This window comes from Mobula birostris, chromosome 22 (genome assembly GCF_030028105.1).
Source record: "Mobula birostris isolate sMobBir1 chromosome 22, sMobBir1.hap1, whole genome shotgun sequence".
NCBI classification, from domain to species: domain Eukaryota; kingdom Metazoa; phylum Chordata; class Chondrichthyes; order Myliobatiformes; family Myliobatidae; genus Mobula; species Mobula birostris.
Window position 1 is genome coordinate 39034502 of NC_092391.1, and position 15382 is coordinate 39049883.

Sequence of the window (15382 nt, forward strand, 5' to 3'; positions counted from 1 at the left end):
TGTAGGTCATACCCGAGGTCACGATTGAACCGGGGTATCTGGTACTGTGAAGCAGTGGTTCTACTAGCTGTGTCATTGTGCTGATGTTCTCTGTTTAATTAAGTTACCTGAATGTGAATCCTCTAAATACAGTTTTATACATCCAAGCTTTCAGATACTCCTCCAGTAACTCAATATGCTACCAAGCCAAAGTAAGGTTCATCTTTGAGGAGGAAGTGGGAGATTTTACCAAGTGGCGAAGAATTCGGCTGTTTCATCCAGTTGTTGAAACTGCAGCTTCTGTGCATGTGCCAGGAGTCATCAGTTCATTTACTGTTTTTGTGAAATCCTTCTTGAAGGCAGAGTTGCACTGAAAGCCTTGACAACTACACTGCTGACCGTATCCAACAATATGAAAACCTATTTCACTAGCCAACAATTCTTGCCATCATAAATGTTGAGCAAAACCTTCATAGAAATGTGGTGGCTCAAATCTAAAACACAGTGCTTTATATAGTTGACATGCAGCGTGGCATAATTGAACCTCACAAAGAAAGCCAATGGATAGGTGTCATGCTGAAGGAGGCTGTAGGCCAACTCTAAACTATCTTACACTGGTAATTAATGAGCAACATTAACACATTCAAAGGTAAAACATGGAATTTATTCAGAATTTTATTCATGATATTATTCACAAGCAACCAATTCTGTTACATCAGTAATAATTTTAGAAATCACTACTGCATTAAACACAGTGCAAAGCAACTTAAATACAAGTTATTCCAGATTTAATTACCAAGAGAATATCACTGGATGCAAAACAATATGAATGTCATTATGATTAAAGAGGTGCACCAATTATCGCCCAGCACTAACCACCCTAGTGCTGATGGGACTGGGTCTTCCATTGTTTTAGTATCTGTGGTGTAGGTAACCCCATAGTACTGTTACGTAGGGTATTGCAGAATGTGACCCAGTCAGACCTGGACCTAATGAGTGATAACATGGGCAGAAACTATGACAAGGTGTAATACTAGGAACTGGTGGCATTCCCATGTGCTTGCTGCCAATGTCCATCCAGATGATGGTTGGGGGTTTGGGAGAGGAGGTTAAGGAGCATAAGGAAATGTTCCAATCAGTATCATCAAGGTCATACATCCGACCCTGCCCCGGACTTATATCCACTCAATAGGCAACACTGTGCACTCTGTGAATCTGGGTCACCGATAACAAAGAGTTTGAACCATTGGCCTGGATGAGATCCGCCACAGTAAAATAGATTAGAGATTAGGGCTGGAATTTCCATAGTCTTCATAGACACAGCAATATGATTCCACACTGGGAATCAGAGAACCAATGCAACTTCTCAACATGGATGGGGATTCTCCATGGACTACAGATGCAGTGACAAAAACATTCTGATTTAAGGTCCCTCCGTAGGAGCATTACTTGTACATTGAGTAGCAGGAATCCATCAGTGGTGAAAATAGCTTATTTATGGCAACACTACTTATGATAAATAAGGTGCATTATCTGAGTGAGCAGTAATAGTAAACACTAAGCACAGAGATTTAATCCAGAAGATTTCAGATGTAAAATGACAAAGATACTTCTATTAGCAGCACAGACCAAGTATTGATAAATGAGATTGGTGTATATGAGTACGTGACGGTTGGCAGGCATGGAGTGGGCTGTGAGCCTGTTTCTGTACTGCAAGGTATTATGACTCAATACATAACTGCAAGATCAAGGTCATTTGAATGGTGCCTGTTATTAATTTGCATTGTTTATATTGTTGTTCAGTGCACTGCAAACTCCCCATGATAACAAAGCTAGTTTGTATCATCTAATATTTCAGCCTACCAATGCTTAACATAATGGGGGCTATAAAATCACCCTCCTGACCTTCAAATGGTTTCCTCTCTAATCCTTCTACCCATTCAAGTCTATGTACTCTGGCTTGACCCCTCTGAAAAGGCAATAGTGTCTATAATTTTCCAGATCAAGAAACAATATGCTGGAAAAACAAAGTTCCTGAAGAAGAACTTGATCTAATATGTCGACAATTCACTCCCCCGTGGACACTGCTTGACCTGTTAAGTTCTTCCAGTTGATTGTTGCCCCAGAGTCCAGCATCCACACTCTCATCTCTAAAATGTTCCAATCTTGTTTCTTGTCTAGTGGACTAACTTTTCTCCAGTCATGTGCCCATAACAATGCACAATATGAAGCTGTGGTCTAGCAATGATCGTGCACATCCTGACATTATCTCCCATCTTTGCTTATATTCTTTTTAGCCCCAGTTCATAATGGTTTGCATTCTATGTACATTTTAACCATATCAACCCTGTCCTATTTCTGTTAAGGATCTGTGCATATGCATTTCTGGGTCCCTCAGTTCCTATTCAGTATCATCGCATGCATCATACCTATTCAATATCATTCTATGTACCATACAGTATATTAACTTGCCTTGTTGCACTCTACAAATTCATCACATTACACTTCTCATTTGCTACTTTTCTGCTGTACTGATAAGGCCATCAACATCCTTCTAAGGCAGGGGTTCCCAACTTAGGGTCCACGAACCACTCAATTAATGGTAAGGCACCCTAACATAAAGATGGTCAGGAAACCCTGTTCTGAGGTCTAAAGGTTTCTTCTCTAACACTGTAGAGCCATTATTTGAGGTACAACATTTAAAAACAGAATATACTGTATATAATAGAGCAGTGACATCCTTCATTTGAATAAGTCAGCTATCGAGGATATGTTGCTCTCCTGGAATTGATAAAATTTAATAGAAAACAGAATTAAGCAATTCCAAAATCTAAATCTGTAACAGAAAAACTAAGTAATTTAATTCTGCTAGCAATTAATTGTAACTATTTTTCACCACAACCTAATTTAAAATCATACTTTAAGGTGTTTAAACATACACAGATACAAATATGAAATATGATTCAAAGTACTTAAGCAGATTTAATTCCAAATTTAATTATCGATTAAGCATATTGCAGAATGTGTGCTTGATCAATACTAAGTGCAACGCTTGATTTCTTTGATGGGTCTGTACTGGTGTAATCACTTGAGAGTTTGTCTGCATTATCGCTATCTGATAAGTAAAATTAGGATTTCACCAACAAAAGCAAAAGGTAAAATTTATTTATATTTGATGTCAGAGTATACTTTTTTAAAATATATCTCTGCATCTGCAGTGAGTCCTCCAATAGGACCTCAATCTTGTTGTAGGGTTTGGAGGCTTGCATGTCTCAATGACTCAGAGAAGTAGGTTGGCTGGAGTCAGGGCTTTATGCTTTGGCTCTTGGTAGTGTCATCCACACCAAACAGGTCAAGGGTAGAGTCCAGACGAAGAGTGGTCCAACGGTCCTCCAGGTTCTGCGATTTAGCTCAGTGCTAACAACTCTGACTGGTCAAACAAAACTGTTACAGAATCCTTCTGTATCTGTGTGTGACAGTATGGACAGACAGAAATGGAAGACCTTCATTGCTGCCCTAAATGCCAGGGTGTAACGAGCTGTAAGTAATCTGCTGTGAGTGGTTTGTCTAATTATGTTTCACTTCCACTAATCTGTCACTCTGTAATGGAACATCAAGAATTTTTAAACTGTTTCTGGGGTTCCTCAGCCTTCTAGAAAAATTGTGTCATCTTAATTAGAATTGCCACGTCCTTCAGTCATATCTCTCAGGCAGTAATTTTCTCATCAAGTACAGATTTATTAATAAAAATAACTTCATTGGAAGGCACACATTGGTTTTAATTAAGCTGGAGATTTCACAAAGGTTTAGCCTGTCTGTAAAGTTAACTTCAGATTATTTGAACCTTCATCTTTAAAACAAGCCAAAAGCTGTATGATGAACTGAGACGGAGGCTTGGACCTACTTTAGCTGTTCCGGGGAATCGGGTCTACGGACTCGAATTTGGTTCGGAATGCTGTTGCTTGCTTCTATTGTTTGCACGATTTGTGTTTCTTTCCCTCTTTCTCTGAGCATTGAGTGTTAGTCTTTATTTTTTTTTTAAATTGGGTTCTTTCAGATCCCTTGCTTTGTGGCTGCCTGTAAGCACACAAATCTCAAGGTGTATAATTTATATATTCTTTGATAAATAAATATACTTTGAATCCTTTGAAGATCTAAAGCTAATTTTGCCAAAATTTCAATGAAATCATTATTGTGTGGAGTTGGGATGAATAATATAGTTTACATTTCCCATACTCGAACCCTCTCATTCATGAAATTGCATCAGTACAGAGCTAAAGGAACTAGTTATTCTAATGAGCTATCTCCTCTCTGCACTTTGGTGATCTGGATTTTCAGTAGGCCCCAGTGGCTCTTTAGAAATGGAGGCTCCAGAAACACAACATCCAATATGAACAGAGAGATTAATATGTGAGAATGCTGTATTGTTTTAAAGCTTGACAGTTCTAATTATCAGCATAAAAACAGACCCATGACAGGAGGTGAGGTGATCTCTGATACACCTCTAGAAACCAAAATCTATACTAATGTCTTCACAACATTTTTATATGCCAGTTTAATCTCTTCTTCATTGGGGCAGGTATTCATAAACTCTTCACGTTTTTCTGCACTTTCCAGATACCTGCACAGGCCTCTGAGTTGCTTCGGGATAGTGAAGTTCCGATAATGCTTGCATACAACCTGTGAAGAAATCAGATAGTCGGTGGTGTCATTAGTATGACTATGCAAACCATGTGAACAATATTACACGACAGGTAGTCGCACCTCTCATAGCATGCAGCCCACAAGCAGCTTCACACTCAAACAGCTTATGAGTAAGTGGGTAAAGAGTCAGAGTACCATACACACAAACCCCAAATGATTTATTTATTCAGATAACAATAGCTTTACATATTTGAGGGTCTTCTCTTAATGACATAAATCACCGATTATGGTTCTCTAAGCACTCAAATTTCTCCAACAACTTTATCAACCTCTTTAACACCTGACATGAATCACCCTTTAATAAGCCCAGTTTATGGAAACTCACACAACACAGGCCCAGATTTTAAAAGGAAGTGCCAGCTATTCTGGATTTCTACATGAGCATGCATGAGTGTTAAAGTTGCAAACTTGCTGTTTGGTGGTACCCTTACATTAGACTCCTCAGTCTCAGGAGTACAAGTTTGCAAGGATTCCCTAGTTCCTAATGGGGGTCCTATCAGACAAGTGATGTACAAGTTCTTCTCCAGTGACTGTACTAGAGAGGGTGCAAAACAGATTCACCAAGATGTTCTAGCTATCCTCCTTCCCTTCCCCCACCTTTTTTATTCTGCATCTTCCACCTTCCTTTCCAGCCTGGAAGGGTCTTGGCCTTAAATTTCTATAGAAGCTGCCTGACCTGCTGAGTTTCACCAACATTTTGTGTGTGTTGTTTGGAATTTCCAGCATCTGCAGACTTTCTCATGTTTATGATTCATCAGGATGTTGCCTGAGTGGGGGACATTTTTATTATAGGAAAATTTAGATGGACTGGGCTTTTTCCCCAGAGTGAAGGAAGTTAAAGGTTGATGATATAAGTATATCAAATTATAAAAGATATTGCACTAAATCTCCTTCCCACAAAAAACAAGAGGGCATGGGTTTACTGTGAAAGAAAAAAGCTTTAAAGGAGATCAGAGGGGAAAGTTTTCTTGCATAGAGGGCAGTCGATTGCTGGAATTCACTGCCAGAGGAGGTAGTGGAATTAGATGCGCTTATTACATTTAAGAGCTATTTAGACATTTAAATAAGCAAAGTATAGAAAGGCATGGTCCTAATGGGGGCAAATGGGATTTGTACAGATGGACCAAATTATTGGCATGGACATGGGTTGAGGGCCTGTTTCTGTGCGGTACAACTAGGAGAATGAATATAGGGGAATAAGTGTTGGTACGTACAGATAATATTTTAACTGTTAAGTTTACAAGTTTTTTTTGAATTAACTAAGATAGCTTTAATGGTTTGAACGCATCTCAATGCTAGAAGCACTTGGCTTTTAACAGCTTTTTCAGCTAGTTAAACCAGTAGTGTGATTTAACCAATAACGTGGTAGCACAGTGACACAGCCAGCAGGGTTGCTGCTTCTCAGCTCCAGTGGCCCCAAGTCAATTCTGACTTCGGGGTCTGTCAGTGTGGAGTCTGCATCTTATTCCTCATGGCTGTTTTCCCTGTTGATGCTTCAGTTTCCTCCCACATCCCAAGACTTTGGTGGGTTAATTGACGACTGTAAATTGATCCTGCGACATAGAGAGAGGCTGAATGTGGGAGTATTGATGGAAATATTGGAAAAATCTAATGAATTTACAGCAGGATTAGTGGAAACGAATGGCTGGAGACTAGGAGAGATGCAATTGACTGAAGAGACTCTTAGTTTGGTATTGTGGCTTATGAAACAATGATTTGAGGGTGTGGCTCATCCTCCCCCACTGCCCTTCAAACTTACATCACACATCATGTCTCTGAGCAATGTTTCCCCACAATTTTTGGAGCTAGCTTCTATCAAACAAGTTCTCTCCAGAGGTATCCAGACCAGGCAAGTGCTAAGTGGGCAGGCATGGGCAGCACAGCAACAACTGAAGATTTGGGGTCATTGAATTGGGGAGTGGGTGCTGTTAATGGTTACCACAGGACTCTGAGTCCCAGAACAAAGGCCTCTAACCCAACCCAAGTAATACTTGGAAGGTAAGTATCTATCCTACAGAACGAGATACCCAACGACACGGTCCATGTCTTGACACCTCACTCACCTTGACAATGTAGAGTTTAGGCAGGAGGTTGCAGTCTGCTAGCGTCAGTTCATTTCCGTCCAGGAATAATCGCTCTGATGGTCGAGAGCTGTCCTCGTGTGGCAAAGGTGTGTTCAGGTAGTTCTCCAACTCCAAGAGTGCTTTCAGGAACAACTTCTCCAAAGCTGAACACAATCAATACAATGTTTAGAACCATCTGCCAACTGCACAGCTCTTACCCGCAGTAAAGCCCAGCCTTACTGGATTCTGACCAAACACTAGTTAAGCCAAAGACAATGGGATAGATTTTCCTTATTGGAAAATAAACCAAACATTTTACAAGAATGTGTATGCTAGCTATAATCCTGTAGATTGCTAATTAGTTTTATTATTGTCATTATTATTGTTATTAAGTTCAGTGAAAAACATGAGCATTCCATGATTAGAGATTTTATTACAGCAGTGCATTGAGGTAGTAAGAGGGAAAACGTTAACACAAACTTAAATATATTGACTGGAAATGCTCACATATTCAATCAGTAGATTGGAAAAAATGTACACATATTGTTCACTGCACAAATGGAAAGGTGCATTTCTTGAGAACAAAATGTCAGTACACACCAACAGGAATTAGAGGTATTGATGTGAGTTCCCAAGTTGGCAGAGACAAAGGGAGGGTCAGAGGATCTGATGTATGGGTCCAATGGATTGCTTGGCAGCTTCTAATCATTTTTTTTGGACAAGGAGGATAAATAACAGGAACGTATTGATTGATTTAGAAACAGACCACTTTTTGACTCATTTTACCATCTTTAGCAGGGGTTCCAAACCTTTGCTTAATGGTATTGGTCCATGGCATAAAAAGAGCTGGGAACTCCTGATCTACAGGAACTGTGGTTCAGTACTTGTTTAGATTATAAACTAAGGAGACATAATGCTGATACAAGGAGATAAACTTCAAACAACTCGACTTTAATTAGTACCCCATCAATGTCACATCAATGCATCAACTGATCGTATGATAAACTCACTTTGGTTCTTTGCAATAAGTGGATTCTTAATGTAAGCTGAGAATCTCTGGAAGATGTTATCGCCTGCAGTCCTGGACTCCTTGTATCTGACATCCAGTTTAGGGTACCTGAGATAAACAAAGACCCATATATAAAGTGGCTGCCAGACTCCGTATCTGAATGATATGAACTGATAAGGCAAAAAATATATCTCTGTAAAAACCACTCATACTTCATACTGTTTATTTCATTAGGAGTGCCCTGACTGAACAGAAACAACACGAGGGCCAAGAGCTGGCAGGGGTCACGTGGTGCTCCAAGCCCATTGCACTCTTTAATAAGATGATCTGCTATTTGATTTCAAGCCCACTTTTAGAATTTCAGAATCAGGATTAGGTTTGATATCACCGTCGTATGTCATGAAACTTTACGGCAGCAGTACAATGCAATGCATGATAATAGAGGGAAAAAGAAAACTGTGAATTAAATATACATAAAATAGTTAAATGAAACAAGTGCAAAATAATAGGAAATAAATAAAAGTAGTGAGATAGTAGTGTTCATGAGTTCAATGTTCATTTAAAAATTGGAATTCAGAGGGGAAGAAGCTGTTCTTGAATCATTGAGAACACAAAATAATCTGCAGATGCTGGGGTCAAAGCAACACTCACAGCACACTGGAGGAACTCAGCAGGTCGGGCAGCATCTGTGGAAACGATCAGTCAACGTTTCAGGCCGGAACCCTTCGTCAAGACTGTAGAGGGAAGGGGCAGAGGCCCTATAAAGAAGGTGGGGGGAGGGTGAGAAGGAGAAGGCTGGTAGGCTCCAGGTGAAAAACCAGTAAGGGGAAAGATAAAGGGGTGGGGGAGGGGAGGCAGGGAGGTGATAGGCAGGAAAGGTGAAGAAAGAATAGGGGAAAACACAATGGGTAGTAGAAGGAGGCGGAACCATGAGGGAGGTGATACGCAGCTGGGGGAGGGGGCAGAGTGAAATAGGGATAGGGAAAGGGAGGGGGAGGGAATTACCGGAAGTTGGAGAATTCTATGTTCATACCAAAGGCCTGGAGACTACCTAGACGGTATATGAGGTGTTGCTCCTCCAACCTGAGTTTAGCCTCATCATAGCAGTAGAGGAGGCCATGTATGGACATATCTGAATGGAAGCAGAGTTGAAGTGAGTGGCTACCGGGAGATCCTGTCCCACAGATCTCCCACCTGGCACTTATCCCCGTAAGCGTAAGTGCTACACCTGTCCCTACTCCACCTCTCTTGCCACCATTCATGGCCCCAAACAGTCCTTCCAGGTGAGACAACACTCACTTGTGAGTCTGTTGGGGTCATCTATTGCATCCAGTGCTCCCGGTGCGGTCTCCTCTACATTGGTGAAATCTGACGCAGATTGGGGGACCGCTTCATCAAGTACCTCCACTCTGTCTGCCATAACAGACATGATCTCCCGGTAGCTACCCACTTCAACTCTGCTTCCCACTCCCATTCAGATATGTCCATACATGGCCTCCTCTACTGCCATGATGAGACTAAACTCAGGTCGGAGGAGCAACACCTCATATACCGTTTAGGTAGTCTCCAGCCCCTTGGTATGAACATAGAATTCTCCATCTTCCGGTAATTCCCTCCCCCTCCCTTCCCCTATCCCTATTTCACTCTGCCCCCTCCCCCAGCTGCCTATCACCTCCCTAATGGTTCCGCCTCCTTCTACTATCCATTGTGTTTTCCCCTAATCTTTCTTCACCTTTCCTGCCTATCACCTCCCTGCCTCCCCTCCCCCACCCCTTTATCTTTCCCCTTACTGGTTTTTCACCTGGAGCCTACCAGCCTTCTCCTTCCCACCCTCCCCCCACCTTCTTTATAGGGCCTCTGCCCCTTCCCTCTTCAGTCCTGAGAAAGGGTTCCAGCCCGAAATGTCAACTGATCGTTTCCACGGATGCTGTCCGACCTGCTGAGTTCCTCCAGCATGTTGTGAGTGTTGAATCATTGAGTGTGTGTCTACAGACTGCTGTACCTTCTACTTGAAAGTAGTAATGAGAAAAGGGCATGTCCTGGGTAACGGGGGTCCCTAATGATAGATCCACATTTTTGAGATGCCACTCCTTGAAGATGCCCTAGATACTATGGAAGCTAGTGCCCATGATGGAGGTGGCTAATATTACAACTCTCGAAAGCTTGCTTTGATTCTGTGCAGTAGCCATCCGATACCAGATATTGATACAGCCAGTTAGAATGCTCTCCATGGTGCATCTACAGAAATTAGCAAGTGACATACCAAATCTCCACACACTCCTAATGAAATACTACCACCATCTTGCCTTCTTTATAGCTGAATCAATACGTTGGGTCCAGGTTAGATCCTCAGAGATCTTCACACCCAGGAACTTGAAATTCCTCACTCTCTCCACTTCTGATCCCTCTTTGAGGATTGATTTTGTATTTCCTTGTCTTACCCTTTCTGAATCCACAATCAGTTCTTCAGTCTTACTGATACTGAGTGCAAGGTTGTTGCTGCGGCACCACTCAACCAGCTGGTGTAGCTCACTCCTGTACCCCCTCTCGTCACCATCAGAGATTCTGCCAACAATGCTTGTATGGTCAGCAAATTTCCTGTTCTCATACCCTTCAACTCCTCTAATAGGTCTACCTGAGCCTTGAGACTCAATATTCATAATGCATTGTGGTAAAATATTCAAAAAATTCATGATTTTAGGAGAAGGAATTCTTCGTCATCTGGATACCAAGTGGTTAATCTCTTATACAAGCACTGTATCCATCATTCTACACTTTCCCACTCTCACATCTACTTTGCAAGTCCCCCAGCATCTTATATATGTTTCAATAAGATTACATACAATTCCACAAAACTTCAGAGTCAGCACAATCTACTGAATCTTTCCTTGTAATTTAACCTACTCAAATTAGAAAACTAACTAATGAATCTCTACTGAAAGGATGAGGAGACAAAAACAATACTCCAGGTGCATTCTTCAGGTATGATCTCAGAAAAGGTCTGTAACATCATAGCAAGTCTTTTTCACCCATGCATTTCATCCCTCATTGCAGGCAATTTCTGTTTGCCTTCCTAATTCACTGCTGTAATAGCAAGGCAACCTCTTGTGTTCCTTGTGCAAGCCTACCCAGATGTTTAAGAACAATAGCATTTGATACTTAATACCCTTACTCATCAATTCTTCCTACAAAAGCAAATAACCCCACATCCTCTCCTTATACTCCATTTCATATCTTTTTGCCACTCACTCAAGTTGTCCATACCCCACTGCACAGCCTTTGTGCTCTTGCAACTTAGTTTTTCATTAATCTTTGCACTATGAGTAAATGTGGACATTATTAATGGTTTATGTATCCAAGTCCTCCAAGAAGTCCACAAGCTTACCATACGGTTGGGAGGCTTGCGTGCCTCTGTGACCTGGAGAGCAATGTTGGCTTGAGCCAGGGCATTACGCTTTGACTCTTGGTAGGGTCATCCATGCCCAACAGGTCAAAGGGTAGAGGCCAGACTGAGGGTGGTCCACCGGTCCTCCTGGTTCAGGGGTTCAGCTTACTGCTAACAACCCTGACTGGTAGAACTAAATTGTTAAGGAAACAACAATGAAGAATTCTTCTACGTCTGAGTGTGATGGTGTTCTTGAGTCTCCGCTTGGGACAGCATTACTGACAGTAGTGAAAACCAAGAGGAAGCTACTAACATTATGAAAGAAGCCCTGAACACTGCCAGAGGAGGACCTTCATTGCTGCCCCAAATGAAAGCGGCGTAACGGGCAGTACGTATCTAATTTATTGAGATAGATTGGAAATATCTGAGGCTCCAACATTGATTCCTCAGGCACCCAATCTGTTACAACATGCTGAAGTGAAAATGCACTGTTTATTCTCACTCACTGCCCCTTCTGTGTTAGCCCATCTTCTTTCTTAGTGAATTTTACTGTCCCCATCATAAGCACCCATCTTGTACAGCCACATTTTTTTTTATAACAACGTATGATATCCTCTTACCTGCCCATCAGTTCCCTCTGGTGCTCCTCCCTCTTCCCTTTCTTGCATGATTTTCTGTCCTTGCCCATCAGATTTCCCCTTCTCCAGCCCTTTATCTCTTTCACCAAGCAACTTCTTGGCTCTTTACTTCACCCCCCCCACCCCTTCTCCTAGTTTCACCTACCACCTGCCATCTTGTATTTCTTCCTCCTCTCCTCCTAACTTCTCCTCTTTCTTTCCAGTCCTGATGAAGGGTCTCGGCCCAAAACGTCAACTGTTTACTCTTTTCCTTAGATGCCGCCTGGCCTGCTGAGTTCCTCCAGCACTTTGTGTGTGTTGCATCGGATTTTCAGCATCTGTAAATTTTCTTTTGTTTCTGAACATATGTCGGAGCTCAGTGCAGCCCATCGTGAGAAATTGGAAAAGTATGGAACCACAGCCATACCGCCTAGCTCAGGCCTTCCTTCTAAACCTAGCCACCGCAGAAGAGTGACTCTTGTAAGAGAGGTTACTGTGACACCAGCGATCATTCTGAGTGAGCTGCAGAAGTCGATGGCTGCAACTGTGGATGAAGTTCGTGGCTCCATAATCTTGAAGGCCTTGTACAAAACGAGTAGTTATGGAAGGAGCCCTGGCTAAAAAAAAAAAGTATATCCTTGGCTGTAAAGACTTTGCAAAGCATCACTTAAAAGATATTGTAAAGATGTCGAAGAAGGTCTTGTGGTCGGGTGAGACTGAAGTGGAACATTCTGGCCTCAACACTAAGCAGTACATGTAAATCTAATAGAGCGCATCTGCCAGGTAACACCATCCCTACTGGAAAGTATGGTGGAGGTAGCATCATGCTATAGGGATGCTTTTCAGCAGCTGGGACTGGTAATCTGGTCAGGATTTGTGGGAAAATCAATGCTGCTATTGATCTTTGATAAATACCTGCTAGACCCTGCCAGAAAGCTTAAACTGGGCAGGAAGTTCATCTTCCAGCAGGACAACAACCCAAAGCACACCACCAGAGCAACCATAGAGTGGCTTCAAATGTAGAAAATTGATGTCCTTGACTGGCCTGTTGCTGATCTTCCCTGATCGAATATCTCTGGAAGGACCTCAAAATTGCTGTAAAATACTGCTCCAGGGAGGGGAGGAGAAGATGGCGGCGCGACGCAACAAGCATAGCTGCTCTGAAATGATATCGTATTTGTTAAGTAGGAGGCGTGCACAATCCTGATTTGATGGAGACAGACGTGAGAAGCACAGAGGAACATCTGGAGAAACTTCTGAAATGCCTGTTTCGCCTGCCGTTGCTACTGTGCGATCGAGAATCTCTGGAGGGGAAGGCCCCAAATCCTCAGCTTTGCCTATTGCCTGTTGCCAGGGTCGAAGCGCTCAGCAGAGATGGTGCTTGGTGCTCGGTGTCGGAGGCTCGAAGTTTTTGGACGGACTCAAAAGTCGGCTGTGGTCGGGTGCTTCCAGGGTGCTGCATTGGCAAGTTTGCGGCGCTGGAGGTTCATGGCAGGGAGAGTTTTTTTCTTCCTTCTACCATCTGCGTGAGATGATAGACTTTCGACAGACTTTGAGACTTTTTTTTACCGTGCCCATGTTCTGTTCTTTATCAAATTACAGTATTGCTTTGCACTGTTGTAACTATATGTTATAATTATGTGTTTTTTTATCAGTTTTTCAGTCTTGATTTGTCTTGTGTTTCTGTGATATCATTCTGGAGGAACATTGTATCATTTCATAATGCATGCATTACTAAATGACAATAAAAGAGGACTGTGTGTCCTCATAATCTAATCTAATCCCCAACTAACCTGGCACAGCTTGTGCAATTTTGCAAGGAGGAATGGCAAAGCTAATAGAGACTTATCCAAGACTACTGGTAATACCTACTAGAGGTGGTTCAACTAGATACTGAGCAAAGGAGGATGGATATTTTTGAACTGCAGACATATCAGTCTTTGAGTTTCTAATTTTTTATGCTTTACAATTTTCCATGTTTTTTGGGTTCTATTGAGAAAAAAGGAGCATGTTCAAAGGTTCAAAGTTTCATTTATTATCAACGAATATATGTAGTATTCAACTCTTCTCCAGATAGCCACAAAACAAAGAAGGCCATGGAAGTCATTTGAAGAAAAACATCCAACCCACTCCACACTCAAAAAGGAATGGTAACACGATCACCAGCCCCCAAGCCCTTCCTCCCCCTGCCTAAAAGACAAAGAGCACCACGCGACAACAAGAACATCAACCCCCAAATCTCCCACACAAAAAAAAACTAACAAACTCACCAAAAAGCAACATGTTAACCCCCAAACTCTCCCTCGCACAAAGGAAACTAACAAACTCCCCAAATGGCAACGAGAACATTAACCCTCAAACTCCCCCTCGCATGAAAGAAACTAATAAACTCTGCAAACAGCATTAAAACAAATAGGCGAAAACACAGAATATAAAAACCGTGGAACTGAAAGAGTCCACGGTTCACAGTTCAATCCTTAAATCGCAGAACTTTGCTAGCATCCTGTGGTAGGATCAAGAGATAGAGAGATACCATTCAAACACAGAGGCCCTCCCTCCAGCATCAGCAAGCAATAGGCCACCACACAGACTTCTTCTTCAGCAGCAGATCAACAGCAGCAATCAGGAGGCAGGTAGTTGGCACTGAACCCTCGTTCACTTGCCACATTCACCTTGACGCTTTAACCTTCCTCAGTGCTTTTGTCCGCGACTAATGGACACTTTAATCAGCAAAATGGAGTCAATCATGGGCTCAGGTCCCTTCTCTAAGCTTCTTTGCCTCAAGGCCACTTGCGCTTGTTTACTGGAATCTTCTCGGAGACAGCAAAGTGCTAGATCACTCAATCAATCACCAAACTGCAAATTGCAGGCTCTAGCAATTCTACAAGCACACTTAGGATAAAAAGCAGATATAAAAAAAGTGAAATAAACAGTTGTGTGGATTATCTGAAAAAAGTCGAACAAGGAAGTGTCGTACGCTGGTTCCATCTTGACCAGAAGCCTTTGCATGTGATTCACAAACTAAAGTTCTCAGTTAAATTGATCAAAATCCCTGGCTGTAAAACTCTTATGTGCACAAAGAGTTAGGACTGAATACTTTTACAAGGCACTGTATGCTTCTCAAAATGATCATATCTTTAGCAATGGATTTCAGCATTTTCATGATAGCTAACATTAAACTAAGTGGCCCATAGTCCTCCTCTCTCTCTTCTTTTCCAGAAGAGTGTAGTTACATATGTCTCAGTTTAAATGCAAGTGGAACACTTGCATTACTTCAGCATTAAAAAGAAACAGTCGTATGATTTGGTTTTGGTTGCCTGACGAGAATTTGAACTTGATCAGCAGGATACTAAATATTGTTTCACCAATGTCAACATCCAAAGTTCAACAAGTGCTCCCAGTGTCATTAATACAGAGAACCATTTAAAAACAAAAAAATGCAACAATGGAAGTACTTATTGCAAGGTAAAAATTTTGCCTCAGGCCAAGCAACTTGCTAACTACAAGCTGAGATGACATGGAATCCTTTACTACCAGGCTGTCAAAAGAAAAGTAGGTCACGGTGAATTAGTACCGTTGTTAAATCAAAGGAAGTTAAGGGTATATTAAATAGAAAAGAAATTAA

The 15382-nt window shown here is 41.8% G+C and overlaps 1 protein-coding gene across 1 annotated transcript in view; it reads right to left on the reverse strand.

The window, feature by feature from the left end:
* Nucleotides 1-672: 672 nt before the first annotated feature.
* LOC140186357 (chloride intracellular channel protein 4-like) overlaps nt 673-15382 on the reverse strand; it is a 32682-nt gene continuing 17972 nt past the window's right edge. Inside the window, exons 4-6 of the mRNA XM_072240522.1 lie at nt 7757-7863; nt 6747-6910; nt 673-4659 (exon numbers count right to left, since the gene is read on the reverse strand). Of these exons, the coding sequence (XP_072096623.1) occupies nt 4498-4659; nt 6747-6910; nt 7757-7863 (433 nt within the window). The 3' untranslated portion in view covers nt 673-4497. The remainder of the gene's footprint in view (nt 4660-6746; nt 6911-7756; nt 7864-15382) is intronic.